This window comes from Pipistrellus kuhlii, unplaced genomic scaffold (genome assembly GCF_014108245.1).
Source record: "Pipistrellus kuhlii isolate mPipKuh1 unplaced genomic scaffold, mPipKuh1.p scaffold_m20_p_134, whole genome shotgun sequence".
Classification (NCBI taxonomy): domain Eukaryota; kingdom Metazoa; phylum Chordata; class Mammalia; order Chiroptera; family Vespertilionidae; genus Pipistrellus; species Pipistrellus kuhlii.
The window spans coordinates 138126-158104 of record NW_023425443.1 but is presented as its reverse complement, the minus strand read 5'-3'; the positions used below and the strand labels follow the sequence as shown (position 1 = coordinate 158104).

The window sequence follows — 19979 nt, the reverse complement described above, 5'->3', positions numbered from 1 at the left end:
GGGACCTTTCAGTCCGGAGGCCGACGCTCTATCCACTGAGCCACACCGGTTTTGGCTCTATTATTATTATTATTTTTATTTTATCATTCTGGCCTCACTTTTCCTTTTTATTTATCTATTTTAAAATAAATCTGTATTGTTCCTGTTATTAACAAATGTTCCTCATTTTTAGCTCTATTTTTTTAAAAATATTTTTTATTGATTTCAGAGAGGAAGGGAGAGGGAGAGAGAGAGAGAGAGAAAAAAAAAAATCAATGATGAGAGAGAATCATGGATCGGCTGCCTCCTGCACGCTCCACTCTGGGGATCGAGCCCGAAACCTGGGAATCGAACCTGGGACCCTTCGGTCGGCAGGCCGACGCTCTACCCACTGAGCCACACCGGCCAGGGCAGCTCTATCCGTTTTTAAAGGTGGTCTGGGGACAGGTATCTTATAATGATCGCCGCGGTGCAGCCCGGGCTCCCGGTGGGGTGCGGTGCTGACGGGCCCCCGGCGGGACACGCCTGTCCCCCGTGCCCCCCTCTCGGGCTGCGGGGCGGGGCTCAGGGGGCGTCTTCGTAGAGGACCTCGTCCACCTTCACGTCATGCTCGTCCACGGGGACCTGGGCGCAGATCTGCTCCCTGAACGCCAGGGCCAGCGTGTAGGGCTTCGCCCGCTGGTGCTGCTCGCAGCGGCTCAGGTAGGCGTCGTAGTAGCCGCGGCCCCGGCCCAGCCGGTGGCCGTGCCGGTCGAACCCGAGGCCGGGCATGAAGATGAGGTCCAGGCCGCCTGCGGGGAGAGGAGCGCACGGATGGGGGTGAGCGGCTTCGGGGAGACGGACACCCCTGGGAGGACTGCGTTTGGTTTTTATTTTTATTTAATTTTTTTAAATTTATTTTTATATCTTTTATTGATTTTTTTTTTTTTGCAGAGAGGAAGAGAGAGGGGATAGAGAGCTAGAAACATCGATGAGAGAGAAACATCCATCAGCTGCCCCCTGCACAGCCCCCACCGGGGATGTGCCCGCAACCAAGGTCCATGCCCCTGACCGGAATCGAACCCGGGACCCTTCAGTCCACAGGCCGACGCTCTATCCACTGAGCCACACCGGCTGCGTTTTGTTTTTAGTGACAACTTCCTCTGATGTCTACGGAAACACGTGATCACTCTTAAGACCCACGAGGCCCGGGTTGGACAAAGGAGGAGAGAAACACGACCGGCCCCTCAGCAGGCCCATCCCCGCCCGCCAGGGCTCCGTGTCCTGATTGCAGGTCATGGCATAAACGTCAGACCCAGCCCGGCCACAACCGAGCTCGGCGATGCCAAGGACAAGGCCGACGATCTTTTAAAAATTATTTTAAAAATATATTTCATTGATTTTTTACAGAGAGGAAGGAGAGGGAGAGAGAGTTAGAAACATCGATGAGAGAGAAACATCCATTAGCTGCCACCTGCACGCCCCCTACTGGGGATGTGCCCGCAAAAAGGTCCATGCCCTTGAACGGAATCGAACCCGGGACCCTTCAGTCTGCAGGCCGACGCTCTACCCACTGAGCCACACTGGTCAGGGCAGGGCCTAGGATCTTGTTTCTTCCTTCCTTTCTCTGTTTAAGCCTCGGGTGATCCTACACACGGGCCTGGCAGGGGAGCCCGTATCCCAGAATGTGACCCCTGGAGGGGTTGGGAGGAGGGCATAAGAAAGCCAGACCAGCCCTGACTGGTGTGGCTCAATGGATAGAGCATCGGCCTGTGGAGTGAAGGGTCCCAGGTTCGATTCCGGTCAAGGGCATGAACCTTGGTTGCGGGCACATCCCCAGTTGGCGGTGTGCAGGAGGCAGCTGATCAATGCTTCTCTCTCATCGATGTTTCTCTCTCTCTTCATCTCCCTCTCTGTAAACAATCAATAAGATATATATATATATATAAAAAAGAAAGCCGGAACAGGTGGTCAGCCGTCCCGGGCCGACGCGAGGGCTGGCTCTGATCTCCTCGGAGCCATTCCTGAAGGACAGGATCGAGGCTGCAGACCCGGCTCCCGGCTGGATCCCTCGGGGCACACAGGGACCGGAAGTGGCCACAGCAGCAGCCGGACAGAGCAGCCAGCGGGGCTCCCAGCGCTGTGAGAGGCGGGGAGGGGGGGGGGCCGTGCAGAAAGATGGAGGTCACGGGGGAGAACCACGGGCCTGGGAGGCCCAGGAAGGGGCCCTGCAGCCGCGGGCAGGGAGCGGATGGAGATCAAGAGCCACATCGCATGTCTGACCCGGTGTCCTCACACTCCGGGGACACTCCGTCCTGCCGGCCCAGCCTCCTGTCCGGGGCTTGGACCCCTGCGGGCTGCCACGGGGCTCCTGGCTGACCTCTAGGCATGCGGACGGGGCACTCCTCAGCCCTGCTGGCCGGGACACGCAGGCGGGAGCCGAGAACTCTCTGGAACGGGTTGTTCTCTCAGCAGCTGTGCCGATGACCAGGAGAACGGCGAGGTGAGCTCCCAGCACACGCCTGCCGCCCTGCTCGCCAGAGCCCATCATGTGACTGTCATGACCTTGCTGGGCACACCTGCTGTCTAGGCCCATCCTGGCCCCAGCCGGCTCATCTTTCTCCCTTGGGGTGGCCAGCGGCTTGCACACTCAGACCTCGCCCCCCCGACGTGCTCCCCACCGGGCAGCTCTGCCCACGACCGTGTGAAGTCCTGGGAGGGAGGTGGTGAAGGTCAGTTAGCCTAAAGCACGCCTGTGTCATCTCCACCCCAAAGCCAGGCACAGTCTCTGCCTCTTCCTCAAAAGCGAGTCCGGAAGTACAGAGAGGCCCTGGCCGGTGCGGCTCAGTGGATAGAGCGTCGGCCTGCGGACTCAAGAGTCACAGGTTCGATTCCGGTCAAGGGCATGGTCCTAGGTTGCGGGCACATCCCCAGTGGGGGGTGTGCAGGAGGCAGCTGATGGATATTTCTCTCTCGTCGATGTTTCTAACTCTCTATCCCTCTCCCTTCCGCTCTGTAAAAAAATCAGTAACGTATATTGAAAACATGGAGAAGCGGAAATCCTCGAAGAAAATGCAGAGCCAGGAATCCGGGGCAGCTCCGGGGCAGGGCTCTCAGAACCCCACTGTGTTCTTGAAGCTCACGGCTGCCCCGGAAGAACAGACTGGAACTCAGCTCAGAGCCCCTCCTCAGAGGGACACAGCACTGCACACGAGGGGAGACACGCAACCCTTCCTGTGACGGGTCGTCAAACCGACCGCACCTCTGGTTATCTGTAAAAATGGGGCTTTTAGAAACTGATTTTCTATCATCAACAGATCAACACACGACAAGAGCTGGCGAGGATGCGGAGAAAAAGGAGCCCTCGTGCACTGCCGGTGGGAATGCAGACTGGGGCAGCCACTGTGGAGGACAGTATGGAGCTTCCTTAAAAAACTGAAACTGGAACTCCCATTTGACGCAGTGATCCCACTCCTAGGAATATATCCCAAGAAACTAGAAACACCCATCAGAAAGGATATATGCACCCCTATGTTCATAGCAGCACCACCCACCACAGCTAAGATTTGGAAACAGCGAGGTGCCCGTCAGCAGGTGAGTGTATTATAGAAACTGTGGTCCGTCTCCACAATGGAATACTATGCTGCTGTGAAGAAGGAGGCACTTTTACCATTGGCAGCAGCACAGATGGACTTTATGCTGAGCGAAATAAGCCAGGCGGAGAAAGATATCACAGGCTCTCACTCATTTATGGATAATAAAGAACATTATAAACTGATGAACAAAAATAGATCCAGCCGAGACCGGTTTCGCTCAGTGGATGGAGCGTCGGCCTGAGGACTGAAAGGTCCCAGGTTCGATTCCGGTCAGGGGCATGTACCTTGGTTGCAGGCACATCCCCGGCAGGGGGTGTGCAAGAGGCAGCTGATGGGTGTTTCTCTCTCATCGACATTTCTAGCTCTCTCTCTCTCTTCCTTCCTCTCTGTAAAAAATCAATAAAATATATATTTAAAAAAAAAATAGATCCAGAGGCAGACTGTCAAATGACAGCGGGAAGGCTGGGGAGGGTTGGGGGCGGGGCGGGAAAGTAAGAGATCACCAAAGGACTTGTATGCATGCATATAAGTACAACCAATGGACACAGACACTGGGGTGCGCGGGGGGGGGGGGGGCTGGGGGAACGTCAATTTGTGGGGAAAAAGACGATATATGAACTACCATTTGTAATACTTGAAACAATAAAAAAGAAAAAGAAAAAAAAAGTGTATTTCCCTGAAAACTCACAGTGCTCTTAGGATTCCACTAAACCCGCGGTCGGCAAACCGCGGCTCGCGAGCCACAGGCAGCTCTTTGGCCCCTGGAGGGTGGCTCTTCCACAAAACACCACGGCCTGGGCGAGTCTGTGTTGAAGACGTGGTGTTAGAAGAAGTTTACGTTTTTAAAAAATGTGGCTCTCCGGAGAAATGTCAGTCGTTGTGCTGTTGATGTTTGGCTCTGTGGACGAATGAGTTTGCCGACCAGTGGACTAGACCGCCTAATGAGACAGCTAACTTTTTATAAAACCTTACATTGTGCCGAAACCGGTGTGGCTCAGTGGATAGAGCGTCGGTTTGCGGACTGAAAGGTCCCGGGTTTGAATCCGGTCAAGGGCATGTGCCTTGGTTGCAGGCACATCCCCGGTGGGGGGTGTGCAGGAGGCAACTGGTCGATGATTCTCTCATTGACGTTTCTAGCTCTCTATCCCTCTCCCTTCCTCTCTGTGAAAAGTCAATAAAATATATATATATTTTTAAAACAAAACCTTACATTGGGAAGGCTCCTCCGCTCTTTCTGGTACGTTGGGTCTCGGTGCATTTTGGCCTTTGGGGAATCTCCACCCAGAATCAGACACGCGGCAGTAAAACCACCCACTAAAGACCTGCTACCCGAAGGACTGTTCGCTTCTGCATCATTATAAAGCCCTTTCTTTCCACAGGGTCTGAGTTCCCGCCAGGGAGCACAGGGACTGCATCAGGGCTCCGGCTGGCAGGCGGCGGGAGGTGAGGCGGTTTCTGCAAACCTCCTCCCGCTGAAAGCCTCGGCGCTCCTGAGCCGGGCTATCGTTCAGCCCGTGCCCCCAGCTGCGGTTTTCAGTCCGGGAAGGAGGCGGCAGGCAGGAGCCTGGCAGGCAGGCAGGCTCCTGCGGGAGAGGGGCGGGAAGGAGGGCGGAGGGGGGGTGGGCAAGGTCTACTGCCCGCACCACTGGCGGGCGGTGAGGCTCTCTACTGCCACCTGCTGGCAGCGGACACGTGCTGGCCGGAGGGGCCAGGAGCCGGCTGCCTGGGCAGAGCAGGGGCCCAGGATTCTGCCAGACCTCCTGGTCACGCATGGCCTCCCCTCCCGGTCACGCATGGCCCCCCTCCCGGTCACGCATGGCCCCCCCTCCCCGTCACGCATGGCCTTCCCGTGCACAAAGGCCCCGGGAGGAGACCCCGCTTCCCACCAGGAAGAGGAACGGCTCCTCAGAGTCCCTTTCGGCCCCGGGAGCGGCTGCCAGGCCGGCGCTAATGCACTTGGCAGCCGGGGCGACCGGGGCAGGTGCCAGCCTCCCTCTCCTTCCGACGGGCGGCTGCGCCCTGAGGAGCTGTCACCCCCTGGTGACACGGCCCGTCACCGCCTGGGCGGGCACAGCGCTCCGGGTCCGGCCTGGAGAGGGAGAGCAGAGTGTGTGTGTGTGTGTGTGTGTGGCTGTGTGTGGAGAGTGTGTGTGTGTATGGGGGTGTATGTGTGTGTGCGAGTGTATATGTGGCTATGTGTGCGGGTGTGTGTGTGTGTGTGTGTCTGTATGTGTCTGTATGTGGAGAGTGTGTGGGTGGGTGGGTGTATATGTGGCTGTGTGTGGAGAGTGTGTGTGTGTGTGTGTGTGTATATGTGGCTGTATGTGGAGAGTGTGTGTGTGTATGGGGGTGTATGTGTGTGTGCGGGTGTATGTGTGGCTGTGTGTGTGTATATGTGGCTGTATGTGGAGAGTGTGTGTATGGGGGTGTATGTGTGTGTGCGGGTGTATGTGTGGCTGTGTGTGCGGGTGTGTGTGTGTGTGTGTGGCTATATGTGGCTGCATGTGGAGGGTGTGTGTGTGTGTGTATATGTGGCTGTGTGTGCAGGGGTGTGTATGTGGGTGTATATGGCTGTATGTGTGTGTGTAGGTGTGTGTGTGTGGTGGTGTGTATATGTGGGTGTGTATGGGTTTGTGTGTGTGCGAGTATGAAGGGTGTGTGTGTGTGTGTGTGTGTGTATAGGTGTGTGTGTGTGTGTAGGTGTGTGTGTGGGGTGTGTGTATGTGGGCGTATATGGCTGTATGTGTGGGTGTAGGTGTGTGTGTGTGTGTAGGTGTGTGTGTGGGGTGTGTGTATGTGGGCGTATATGGCTGTATGTGTGTGTGTAGGTGTGTGTGGGGGGTGTGTATATGTGGGTGTGTGTATGGGTTTGTGTGTGTGCAAGTATGAAGGGGTGTGTGTGTGTGTGTGGGTATAGGTTGTGTGTGGGTATACGTGTGTGTGTAGGTGTGTGTGTATGTGGGCGTATATGGCTGTATGTGTGTGTGTAGGTGTGTGTGGGGGGTGTGTATATGTGGGTGTGTGTATGGGTTTGTGTGTGTGCGAGTATGAAGGTGTGTGTGTGTGTGTGTGTGTGGGTATAGGTGTGTGTGTGTGTGTAGGTGTGTGTGTGGGGTGTGTGTGTATATGGCTGTATGTGTGGGTGTAGGTGTGTGTGTGTGGGTGTGTATATGTGGGTGTGTGTATGGGTTTGTGTGGGGGGGGTATGAATGGATGTGTGTGCGTGTGTGCGTGTGTAGGTGTGTGTGTGGGGTATGTGTGTGGGTATGTGCATATGTGGGTGTGTGTATGGGTGTGTGTGTGCGCACGCGGGTATGAATGGGTGTGTATGTGTGTGTGTGTAGGTGTGTGTGTGTTTTGGGTGTCACTCAAATGAGACATGACCTTGTTTCTGTCCGTCGGGGCCACGTGCGGGCGGGGCACGCTCACCGGATGAGAGCACACTTTTATCCCGGAGGGTTCACGGGGGGGGGGGGGGGGGGGGGGGGGGGGGGGGGGGGGAGGGCCTGGGTCACCCCCAGACCTGAGGCTTAAGTGTGAGGAGGGGGCATGGCTACTGCCAGCGAGGGGCTGATGTGCTGGGGGTGGGACAGCAGGGAATAAACACCTCTCACCTCCACTTCCCCCTCCTCTCATGGCGACAGGCAACGAGGGGCTGATGTGCTGGGGGTGGGACAGCAAGGAATTAAAATGCCTCTCACCTCCACTTCCCCCTCCTCTCATGGCGACAGGCAGCGAGGGGCTGATGTGCTGGGGGTGGGAAAGCAGGGAATTAACACCTCTCACCTCCACCTCCCCCTCCTCTCCCTCCCCCCTCCAGCAGAGAACTAACGCCTCTCACCTCCACCTCCCCTCCCGCCTGCGCCTCCAGGGGCTGAAGAACCCGAACCAGGGCGAGGACGCCTGCGCATCCACACACAGCGCCTCCGTGCGCGAGCGGGCGGCGGGGGGAGGGGGACGGACAGGGGGGACGGACAGTGGGCGGAGGGGCCACGTGACGGGTCCGGGAAGAGACTGCCCCATGGATCCCGGCTGACCGCCGGGTGTGGGGACCGGCTGTGTGTGTTTTCCTCTTTGTATTTCTCTGTTTTGTTGAGTCCGTTTTGTTTTTATGATCCGAACGACGCTATCTTCCTTTACGAAAAGCAGGGTTTTCAGGAAAACTCAGCAAACCTCCCGTCTCCCCTCGAAGACGTACTTCAGACACGCCAGCTGCTTCCCTCCGGGCGCTGGCTATTGCATTGGAAGGCTAGCTGGCGTGGTGCACAGAGAGGAACTCCAGCGTTATTAAAGGAGTGCCAGTCGGCAGATAGTGATCGCTGGGTTTGCATTATTTTCTTATCATCCTCGTCGTCACCGTGAGCAACGATGGCAGCTGTCTCCCCTCTCAAAGATAGCAAGCGAGGGAGAAAGCAAGATGGCGGCATAGGGAAGCGCCTCAACTGCTGCCTCACGCGACAGTTTTTAAAACCACAGCTAAAAGGCAGAACGGACATCGTCCAGAACCACGGGAGAGCTGGCTGAGTGGGAATTCTACAGCTAGAAGGAAAGAGGAAAGCTCACGGAGAATCAGAGGAGCCGCAAAGGGCTGGGGTACGGAGGCACACGTGCGGAGAGGAAGGGCGGCTGAGTGCCTGGCTGGCTTTCTCTGGCGGGAGGGGGAAGGAAGCCCCCGACTGCACTGAACCCCAGTTCCGACTGCACTGAACCCCAGTTCCGGGCGAGCCCTGGAGACCCATGCTCTTATGGGGGAATCTGGACTGTCAGGCGGAAACTCAGGGCAGCCGTGGAAGGCAGAGGTCTGGAGACATGCACACAGGGCAGGGCTGACAGGAAGCCAAGGCTGTCTGCTCAGCCCTGAGACTCCGCCCCATCCAAGCTGAGCACAGAGGCTTTCGCAATTTTGCAAGTCTGGTCTTATAAGGCTGTCTCCTGGCATAGACACAGCTGATCCTCACAGCCAGTTGGCCTGGAGGTCAATCCCTCCCAGTGATACCAACAACAACCAAGACTTAACTACAACAAGGCTGTACACACACAGTCCACAAAGGGGTGTACCAATAACTTGGGAGGCCAAGCCACTGGCCCATAAAGGACACCTAGCACACAAAAGCTACCCTACCAACTCAGGGAAGCAGCGAAAATGTGGAGACAAAAAAACAAATAACAAACAAAAGAAATGGAGGAGAACAAACAACTGGATATAGGGTTCAAAACCACGGTTATAAAGTTTTTCAAGAATTTCCTAGAAAAGGCTGATAAATTTAGCGAGACTCTCGAGGATATGAAAAAGGACCAACTAGAAATTAAGCATACACTGACTGAAATAAATATTATACAGAGACCCAACAGCAGACTAGAGGAACACAAGAATCAAGTCAAAGATTTGAAATACAAAGAAACAAACAACAACAACAACAACAAAAAACTCAAGCAGAAGAGCAAAAAGCAAAAAGAATAAAAAATTTGAAGATACTGTAAGGAGCCTCTGGGACAACTTTAAGCGTACCAACATCAGAATTATGGGGGTGCCAGAAGAAGAGAGAGAACAAGATACTGAAAACCTATTTGAAGAAATAATGACAGAAAACGCCCTCCACCTGGTGAAAGAAATAGACTTACAAGTCCAGGAAGCACACAGAACCCCAAACAAGAGGAATCCAAAGAGGACCACACCAAGACACATCATAATTAAAATGCCAAGAGCAAAAGACAAAGAGAAAATATTAAAAGCAGCAAGAGAAAAGCAGTTAATTACCTACAAGGGAGAGATGACTTTCTGTCATTGATGTTTCTATCTTTCTCTCCCTTTCCCTTCCTCTCTCTCTAAAAATCAATAAAAATATTTTTATTTTTATTTTTTTATTTTTATTTTTTTTAAATATATTTTATTGATTTTTTACAGAGAGGAGGAGAGAGGGACAGAGAGCTAGAAATGTCGATGAGAGAGAAACATCGACCAGCTGCCTCTTGCACACCCCCTATCGGGGATGTGCCCGCAACCAAGGTACATGCCCTTGACCGGAATCGAACCCGGGACCTTTCAGTCCGCAGACCGACGCTCTACCGCTGAGCCAAACCGGTTTCGGCAATAAAAATATTTTTAAAACTTATATATTTTTAATTGATTTCAGAGAGGAACCGGGAGAAAGAGATGGAAACACCAATGATGAGAGGAAATCATGGAATCGACTGCCTCCTGCACGTTCCCCACTGGGGATGGAGCCCACAACCTGGGCCTGTGCCCAGACTGGGAATCGAACCAGTGACCTCCTGGCTCCTGGCTCAACTGCTGAGCCATACCAGCTGGGCAATAAAAATATATTTAAGAAAGCACAAGACACACCAAGGACCAGAAGAGAAGTGGGGGTCCCAACACTCAAGCAGAGGGGTGAGGGTGACTGGCTGAGAGCCCAGCCTGGCCACCGCCTCACCCTGCCTCCTGTTGACACAGCAGCACTGAATCGCCCACCAGACAGTGCACAAGCAGAGCCCAGATATGAGCTCTCAGGCCCTTGACAAAGAGTTCGCTGAGCCAGCTTTACGGCGTCTACAAAAGTTAAAAGAGAAAAGGAGCCAAAACCGGTTTGGCTCAGTGATAGAGCGTCGGTCTGCGGACTGAAAGGTCCCTGGTTCGATTCCGGTCAAGGGCATGTACCTTGGTTGCGGGCACATCCCCAGTAGGGGGTGTGCAAGAGGCAGCTGGTGGATGTTTCTCTCTCATCAACGTTTCTAGCTCTCTCCCTTCATCTCTGTAAAAAAATCAATAAAGAAAGAAAAAAGAAAAGGAAAACTCGACTTCAGCTTATTCTGTGCCACAGATCCTGACCAAAATGCATCTCCCTGGGGGCTGTGTGTGTGTGGTTAAGCTGTCTTTCTTAAAAATATATATTTTATTGATTTTTTTTACAAAGAGGAAGGAAGAGAGAGAGAGAGAGAGAGTTAGAAACATCGATGAAAGAGAAACATCCATCCGCTGCCTCCTGCACACCCCCTGCTGGGGATGTGCCCGCAACCAAGGTACATGCTCTTGACAAATCAAACCCGGGACCCTTCAGACCGCAGGCCGAGGCTCTATCCACTGAGCAACACCAGTTAGGGCTATTTATTCTTTAATTTATGTTTTAATCTTCACCCAGCTGCGGTGGATTCAGCTGTCTTTATCACAGACACACACTCTCTGAAAATCCTATCCTCAGGTGAGGATGAAAAAACACGGAAAGCTGCCGAAACTGGTTTGGCTCAGTGGATAGAGCGTTGGTCTGCGGACTGAAGGGTCACGGGTTCGATTCCGGTCAAGGGCATGTACCTTGGTTGCGGGCACATCCCCAGTGAGGGGTGTGCAAGAGGCAGCTGGTCAATGTTTCTCTCTCATCGATGTTTCTAACTCTCTATCCCTCTCTCTTCCTCTCTGTAAAAAATCAATAAAATATATTTTAAAAAAACCACGGAAAGCACGCCCTGAGGGGTGGGGCCAGTGCGGTTGAGTCTGGCCGGCAGCCCCGTGCTTCGGAAGGAGAGCAATGCCTGGGGACTCCCGAGAGCAGCGAGGCGGGTTTCTTCAGACACCGGGATGCGGGGGTGCTCCTGGCCCTCCTTTCTCGCTTTTTAGGTGATAAACTCTCATCATTAAGGGGCACGCAATCAGAGCAAGGCCCGGCTCCGAAGCCCTGACAGCAGCCTCTGCCATTAGTTTTGTTTTTTAATTTTTTTTTTAAAATATATTTTTATGCCGAAACCAGTTTGGCTCAGTGGACAGAGCGTTGGTCTGCGGACTGAAAGGTCCTGGGTTCGATTCCAGTCAAGGGCATGGACCTTGGTTGCGGGCACATCCCCAGTGAGGGGGGTGCAAGAGGCAGCTTGTCTATGTTTCTCTCTCATAAATGTTTCTAGCTTTCTTTCTATCCCTCTTTCTTCCTCTCTGTAAAAACTCAATAAAATATATATTAAAAAGAAAAAAAATATATATATATATATTTCATTGATTGTTTACAGAGAGGAAGGGAGAGGGAGAAAGAGTTAGAAACATCCATCATCTGCCTCCTGAGGATGTGCCCGCAACCAAGGTCCATGCCCTTGACCGGAATCGAACCCGGGACCCTTCAGTCCGCAGGCCGACGCTCTATCCACTGAGCCACACCGGCCGGGGCTCCACCATTTGCTTTACTGAGGCTGGCCAAACGGGCACATTTACCTGAAATGAAGCCATAAGCACGTTCTATTTCTCCTGCTCGCTCTCCTCACCGGCCTCGGAGGGCTCCTCGTGGGCTCGGATGGGCTGTGCCTGGAGCACAGATCTTTTCACTGCGGCCCGCGATAAGGTGGCCTGCTACTTGGGAATAATAGCGGCCGCTTTTCATATGACGGCCTTTCCTAAAAGCTCCGAGGGCTTTTGTCCCTCCAGCTGCCCTTCTATCTGCTTCAGTAAGTCTTCTGGGGGAGCAGGGGGGAGATAAGCTTGCTCTTAAAACCCTAAATGTTCTCTAAATCCTGATAGAGCACCTGGATGGGGAAAAGGAAGCAGAAGGAAAAAAAAATTCTGAGGATTTGCAGCTCAATCAAAATGCAAGGGAATGGAGTTATGAAACAGCCACTGCTAACCACTCGCTGTCTGACGAGCAGGGGCCCGGAGAGAATGAGCTGCTGGTAACTCCAGGGATTAAGCACCTGAGCAGACACTGGGCTGGGCTGAATGCACACAGACAAGTAACGTCGATAGGGCTGGGTATAAGTGATGAGGTTAGGGTCGCTGAAGGAGGGACACACGAGGCCGAAAGGGGAGAGGAATTATGAACTTACTAGGGGCCCGGTGCACAAAATTCATGCACAGGGATGGGGGGGGGCGTTAGGGGGAAGAGCCCCACAGCCTGGCCTGCACCCTCTCACAATCCAGTTCCCCTTGGGGGATGTTCGACTGCCTGTTTAGGCCCAATCTCTGTGGGGCAGGGGGCGCTGTAAGAGGTTGGCCAGCCCGCCCCCAATTGGGGGGTGGGGCTGATTGGGGCTGGGACCAGCTGAAGGAGGGCCCATGGGAGGTTGCCTGGCTGGCCACACCCCCTCTCAGGGAGGGAAGGAAATTGAGGGCAGGGCTGGCAGCGGGGGCAGGGGGGTAGGGGGAAAAGGGGCTGTAGGAGGTTGACAGGCCGGCCCCATCCCCAATCAGGCCAGTTGGCGGGCCCCATTGTGTGTTATAGCAACCAGTCATTCTGGTCATTCAGGTCGCTTGGCTTTATACACACCGAGTGGCCAGATTATCATGATCTCTGAATGCATAATAACCTGGCCACTTAGAGAGTGGCATACACACACACACACACTTATTAGGCCTGGTGCATGAACTTGTGCATGGGTGGGGTCCGGCCAGCCTGGCCAGGGGGCGGGGACATGGATGGTTGGCCGGCCTGCCTGCTGGATGACCTCCTGGTCAAGGGGGAAATTTGCATATTAGCCTTTTATTCTACAGGATGTCACCCCAATAAATTGCAGAAGGAAATAAAGAGGAAGGGGAGGGGGACGAACAGCACAGCCCCGTACCCCCATGACGGCCATGATGTACACGCAGGTCTCACTGCTCTAGCTTGAGGTGCGATGGCGAGAACACGCAACGAAAAACCATTTCTTTTTTTTCTCACTTCAAACCGCTCTTAAAATTAAACATCTGCCACTTCCCTGGACTGAACATATACGGACACGTGCATGCACCTAAGAGGCGTTTCTGAGGTCTGGGGAAAGGTAATGAGATAAAAGGCGAATTGCGAGAGGAGCTGAATGGCTGACGAGCTGCGTGCAGGCACTCTCGGCCGCCTGGGTCAGCCTTGTAATGACACTTCAGTGCTGGATGGCGCCCTCGGTGGATGTCGTTTGTGAGGAGAGCGTGGGGCGGGCTCACCCACGCGGGCGAGAACAACAGGCCGGAGCCCCCGAAGGAAGCGCCTTTGCATCTTAATGGGCTGGGAGTTAACAGCAAGCAAACTGCTGCTGGGACGTGAGAATGTGGTCTTGGCGTGCTGCTGCACAAGACGCAGCAGACAATTTTGAACGGCTCCGCGGAAGCCATAGGGGGCCCTGGTCATTGGAGCGGGAGACCCCGTGCCCGTGTAAGCCTTGGAACTTCCTCCGCGTGTTTCCCTGTGTATCAAATAGCCGGGGTGTGTGTGTGTGTGTGTGTGTGTGTGTGTGTGTGTGTGTGCGTGTGTGTGCGCGTGTGTGTAACCTGAGCTTATGACAGGTGTCTTTTATTTAATTTAATTAATTTATTTATTAAATATATTTATTTTAATTGATTTTTTACAGAGAGGAAGGGAGAAGATTAGAGAGTCAGAAACATCAATGAGAGAGAAACATTCACCAGCTGCCTCCTGCACACCTCCAACTGGGGATGTGCCCGCAACCCAGGTACATGCCCTTGACCGGAATCGAACCTGGGACCTTTCAGTCCGCAGGCCGACGCTCTATCCATTGAGCCAAACTGGTTAGGACATGACCGGTGTCTTTTAGAGACGCCTGACTCAGCGCGAGGGCTCCCCTGGGAAAGCGAACCAGAATTCTGGGGACGAAAGGGGCCCCATGCTGACCTGGCAGCCCAGGGGAGGCCTGCGTGGTGGCTTCGAAAACTCAGACCTAGCCGAAACCGGTTTGGCTCAGTGGATAGAGCGTCGGCTTGGGGACTGAAGGGACCCGGGTTCGATTCCCGGCAAGGGCATGTACGTTGGTTGCGGGCATATCTCCAGTAGGGGGTGTGCAAGAGGCAGCTGATCGATGACTCTCTCTCATCGATGTTTCTAACTCTCTATCTCTCTCCCTTCCTCTATGTTACAAAATCAATAAAATATATTAAAAAAAAAATAAAGAATGGAATTTATTAAATAAGTGCTGAAAATTCTGTTTAAAAAAGAAAAAGAAAAAAGAAAACTCAGACCTAGTGCCCAACTCTTTGTTTTTAAAAATATGGGTGAGGCACTACCTGGTGTGGCTCAGTGGATAGAGTGTTGGTCTGCGGACTGAAGGGTCCCAGGTTTGATTCCGGTCAAGGGCATGGAACTTGGTTGCGGGTACATCCCCAGTAGGGGATGTGCGAGAGGCAGCTGATCGATGATTCTCTCTCATCGATGTTTCTAACTCTCTATCCCTCTCTCATTCTCTGTAAAAAATCAAAATATATTTTAAAAAAAAGTCACTCTCCCCGACGTCAGACAGTGCTGGGGGACAGCGGTGTCAGTCTCCCCAGGGCATTATGGGTAACACCACGGCGGTGCTGGTAACAGGGCAAGGACCCCGGCATCCTCACAGGGGTCACCTGCACTCTGCCTGTCCGTCCCATCCTCTCGTCCAGCCGCGACGCCAGTCCGCAGCCGGCAGGGGTATGGAGCGGAGTCCAAGGTCAGAGACAGGGGGATCCTAACGACACTGACCTGGCCACCGCCAAAGCTCACCCTTCTGTGGATGTTTAGGTCTCTACCAATCTTCATCTACCAATCTGATGCTTTGCTGTACACATCACAAGAAAATGGGGCCCTAGCCCCGGCTGGTGTGGCCCAGTGGATAGAGCATCGGCCTGCGGACTGAAGGGTCCCAGGTTCAATTCCAGTCAAGGGCACCCAGTAGGGGGTGTGCAGGAGGCAGCCGATCAATGGTTCTTTCTCATCACTGATGTTTCTATCTCTCTCTCCCTCTCCCTTCTTCTCTGGAAAAAAAAAAAATCCTATATAATAGAGGTAATATGCAAATTAACCCTCACATCCTCACAAGATGGCAGCCTACAACCAGGGGTGTGAGGGACAACCAAATGATTGAACAGCAGGCTGCGTGGGGCAACCAGGCCCGTGGGGGAGTGGGAGGAGGCTGTGAGGGGTGACCAGACTGGCAGGGGGGAGCAGTTGGGGACAACCAGGCTGACGGGGGGGGGCAGTTAGGGGTGACCAGGCTGGCAGAGGGGGCAGTTAGGGGCGATCAGGCAGGCGGGCAAGTGAGCGATTAGGAACCAGATTCTATGATTGTGAGAGGTATGTCTGACTGCTGGTTTAGGCCCGATCCCTGGGACATCACTCGAGGGGTCCCAAATTGGAGAAGGTGCAGGCTGGGCTGAGGGGGGCCCCCCGTGCATGCATTTTGTGCACCGGGCCTCTAGTAAATAAATAAAAACAGGGCCCTAGCTGGGTAGCTCAGTTGGTTAGAGCATCGTCCTGCTATGCCAAGGTTGTGGGCTCAGTCCCCGGTCAGGGCACAGACAAGGACCGACTGATTAATGTATGAACGAGTGGAACAACAAATCTCTCTCCAGTCGATTTTTAAAAAATCCTAACACAGAAACAGCGTGTGTGACATTTGTGCTGAGGAACTTATCGCCCCGGAGGACACCTCGCCGTTTTCTAGGCCATGCTAATGTGAGCTAACCAGGAAGATAAATTGGCTGCATAAGCCACACCGCTGACAATCAGCTCTAATCAGCTTGTTCCCGGCACACAAAGCTGGATGGATGCTTTAGCGCCGAGCTGCTGACGCGAGGAAAAATCCTCGGCGGAACGGGATACTGGGAGATAAGGAAGCGCGGAGGCCGCCTACGTGGACTCTGTAATAGCGAGAGGGCCAGCGTGCAGACGGCAGTCAAGAGAAGCAACAGGGACGGCCTGCTACCCGCTGCGTACCTGCAGGGAGGAGCACGGGTGAGAGAGGGACCTGTGTCGGGAAAACCGTGCGGATAATGCTGTGGAGGAGGGGCAACCAGGTTGGAGCTGACTTTTTCTAATCAGGCTCAAGCACTGGGTTTCTGTATTATCTATAATAATAAAAGTGTAATATGCTAATTAGACCGGATAGCCGAACGACCTTCTGGACATCATTCCGGACGAAGCCCAGGCAGCGGGGGCCGAGGCAGAAGTGGTTAGGGGCGATGAGACAGGCAGGTAAGTGGTTAGGGGTGATCAAGCAGGCAGGCAGGCAGGTGAGCTGTTAGGAGCCAGCAGTCCCGAATTGCGAGAGAGATGTCCGATTGCCGATGTAGGCCCGATCCCACAGGCCTAAGCCAGCAGTTGGACATCCCCCAAGAGGTCCCAGATTGGAGAGGCTGCAGGCTGGGCTGAGGAACCCCCCTGCACGAATTTCGCACACTGGGCCTCTAGTATTCTGTACATTTTAATTTCACACTTGCATCTGACAGATGTTAAGAGGTGGGGATGCTGATTCTATGTACACATTCTTCTGTCTCCCCAGCGACAGCCGGGCCCTGGGAAGGCCTGGACGCTCTCTTTCCCGAGCTAACGAGGTGTCTGACACAAAGCAGATGCGCAGACGTGTTTGCTGGAAATTATCAAAATGTATCACACTCGACAGGCAATGCGTTGATTGCATAACGAATACTTCTCGGTGCCTTGCTCAGAGTTAATAATAGCTACACGAACAGCTCACATGTGCGAGACGACGTGCTAAAAGCCGTACGTGAATGCCTGCGCTCATGTTTATTTTATTAAATATATTTTATTGATTTTTTGCAGAGAGGAAGGGAGAGGGATAGAGAGCTAGATGAGAGAGAAACATTGACCAGCTGCCTCGTGCACACCCCCTACCACCGGGGATGTGCCTGCAACCAATGTACATGCCCTTGACCGGTATCGAACCCGGGACCTTTCAGTCCGCAGACCGACGCTCTATCCACTGAGCCACACCGGTTTCGGCCTGCGCTCATGTTTAGACCTGGAAATGCAACTACATTGAGAGGAAAGATCTGCTTCCCCCTTCCTCTTCTCACTGCCGTCATTCACCAGAAACTGGTCACATACATGGAGGTCAAGGGTGAGGCGTTGGCCAAAAGCAGTGTGGCCCAGTGGATAGAGCGTCGGCCTGCGGACTGAAGGGTCCCAGGTTCGATTTCGGTCAAGGGCATGGACCTTGGTTGCGGGCACATCCCCAGCAGGAGGTGTGCAGGAGGCAGCCGATCAATGCTTCTCTTTCATCGATGTTTCTCTCTCTCCCTCCTTCTTCCTTCCTCTCTGTAAAAAATCAATAAAATATATATGGCGGGGGGGGGGGGAGAAAAGAATAGAGTTCAAGAGAAATTGAACATAATTTAAAAAAATAAATAAGAATAACTCATCACAGTCTCTCAGCACCTAGGATGCCCATCCTGGCACCGCATGCTCACCTGTGGCCAAGGCCTCCTCCCGAGCCTCGTCCTCGCCAGGCTGAGGGATATTCCAGGATGTTTTGGGGAGCGAAGCGATCTCCTCGGGCGACGCTAACCGCACCATGTCCATGTGTCTGCTCTGGAACCGGTACCGGGGGATAAAGCAGGTCTTGCCGCGGCGGAAAATGTCCTTGATGATCTCGTCGGTCTCGATCTCGTCGGGCATGCTCAGGAAGATGGAGATCCTCTGGGCCTTCTGATACTGGCTGTGGGCGATCACCTGTGTGGGAAGCCATGGCGTGACATTGGCCGAGGTGAGGCTTTCAAAAAATCAGGGACTCCCCGAACAGTGGCAACATTCCCCCCCACCCCCGCCGTCTTCAACTTCTTTAAAAAAAAAAAAAAAAAAAAAAAAAAAAAATATATATATATATATATATATATATATATATTTTTTTTTTTTTTTTTTTTTTTTTTTTTTTTTTTTGCCAAAACCGGTTTGGCTCAATGGATAGAGCGTCAGCTTGGGGACTGAAGGGTCCCGGGTTCGATTCCGGTCAAGGACATGTACCTTGGTTGCGGGCATATCCCCAGTAGGGGGTGTGCAAGAGGCAGCTGATTGATGACTCTCTCTCATCGATGTTTCTAACTCTCTATCTCTCTCCCTTCCTCTCTGTACAAAATCAGTAAAATAAAAAATAATTAAAAAAAAAAGAACATTAACTCAAAAATATATATATATATTTTATTGATTTGTTAGAGAGAGGGAGAGGGAGAGTTAGAAACATCGATGAGAGAGAAACATCGATCAGCTACCTCCTGCACCGCCCCCACTGGGGATGTGCCCACAACCAAGGTACATGCCCTTGACCAGAATAGAACCTGGGACCCTTCAGTCTGCAGGCCGACCCTATATTTACTGAGCCAAATCGGTCATGGCTAAAATATATATATTTATTGATGTCAGAGAGGAAGGGAGAGGGAGAGAGAGTTAGAAACATAGATGAGAGAGAAACATCAATCAGCTGCCTCCACTGGAGATGTGCCTGCAAACAAGGTACATGCCCTCGACGGGAATCGAACCTGGGACTCTTGAGTCCGCAGTAAAAAAACATTACAACACTGTTAGGGAGATCTGGGGGAGATAAGAGATCAACCAAAGGACTTGTATACATGCATATAAGTACAACCAATGGACACAAAACTCTGGGGAGGGAGGGTATGTATGGAAGGGGGGGTGCTAATATTAAAATATGTACACAGATAATAATTAAAAAAACACACAACCAAACACATTACAACACTGAGAACAAGAGAAGAGAGATCTGACTCGTTTATATAAGTCAGAGAGCGGATGGGAGAGAGTTTACACACATAACGGCAGCAGATCACAGCACTCAGAGAACACAATGGACATAGGGCAGGCAGCATCCATTCTCTCAGGGAATTCCAAAGTGACTACAGAAGGCAAAGGAAATCCCCATTAGCTGTCACACTCTCATTCATAAATAGGTATAGACAGTAGAGGCTCATCCAATATTTCAGAAAGCCAAAACACAAAATAAAAGGATTAAGAAAGGGGTGGGTTGAACCAGTAGAAAGTATAGCACAGCGCCGGGACCGGTTTGGCTCAATGGATAGAGCGTCGGCTTGGGGACTGAAGGGTCCCAGGTTCGATTCCTGTCAAGTGCATGTACCTTGGTTGCGGGCATATCCCTGTAGGGTGTGTGCAGGAGGCAGCTGATCGATGACTCTCTCATCAATGTTTCTAACTCTCCATCTCTCTCCCTTCCTCTCTGTATAAAATTAATAAAATATATTAAAAAAAAATAATAAAGTATAGCACAGGAAGTGTCCTATATACTAAAGAGGTAATATGCAAATTGACCATCACCCCAACAACAAGAGAGCCACCATTAAAGATGGCTAGCAGAGGATGGCAGTTGGGAGGGACCAGGCCTGCAAGGGAGGGCAGCTGTGGGCTATCAAGCCTTTTAATTTCTCTCTCTCCCCTCCTCTGATGCCAGCTCTCAGTGGTCTCTCACTGGATGGCCTTGGAGAGACCTACGTGTGTGAAGGAAGGGGTGGAATGCTGTGAATTCCACTGCTTTCACCTAGAGAAATCTTGCATGTGAGAAACTAATGGATGACAGAAGAGTGAAGGGTATTCAAGAAACTCTGACCCAGCCGACATGGCTCAGTGGTTGAAGGTTGACCTATGAACCAGGAGGTCATGAGGGTCAAGGGCACATGCCCTGGTTGTGGGCTCCATGTCTAGTGTGGGGCGTGCAGGAGGCAACTGATCC

At 52.7% G+C, this 19979-nt stretch overlaps 1 protein-coding gene across 2 annotated transcripts in view; it reads right to left on the bottom strand.

The window, feature by feature from the left end:
* Window positions 1-314: 314 nt before the first annotated feature.
* MTHFS (methenyltetrahydrofolate synthetase) overlaps window positions 315-19979 on the bottom strand; it is a 43303-nt gene continuing 23638 nt past the window's right edge. The window contains exons 2-3 of one of the 2 annotated variants that reach the window (XM_036436314.2): window positions 17692-17953; window positions 315-770 (exon numbers count right to left, since the gene is read on the bottom strand). In XM_036436314.2, the coding sequence (XP_036292207.1) occupies window positions 544-770; window positions 17692-17899 (435 nt within the window). In that variant the 5' untranslated portion in view covers window positions 17900-17953 and the 3' untranslated portion in view covers window positions 315-543. The remainder of the gene's footprint in view (window positions 771-17691; window positions 17954-19979) is intronic. The other variant, XM_036436313.2, reaches the window with a different exon arrangement.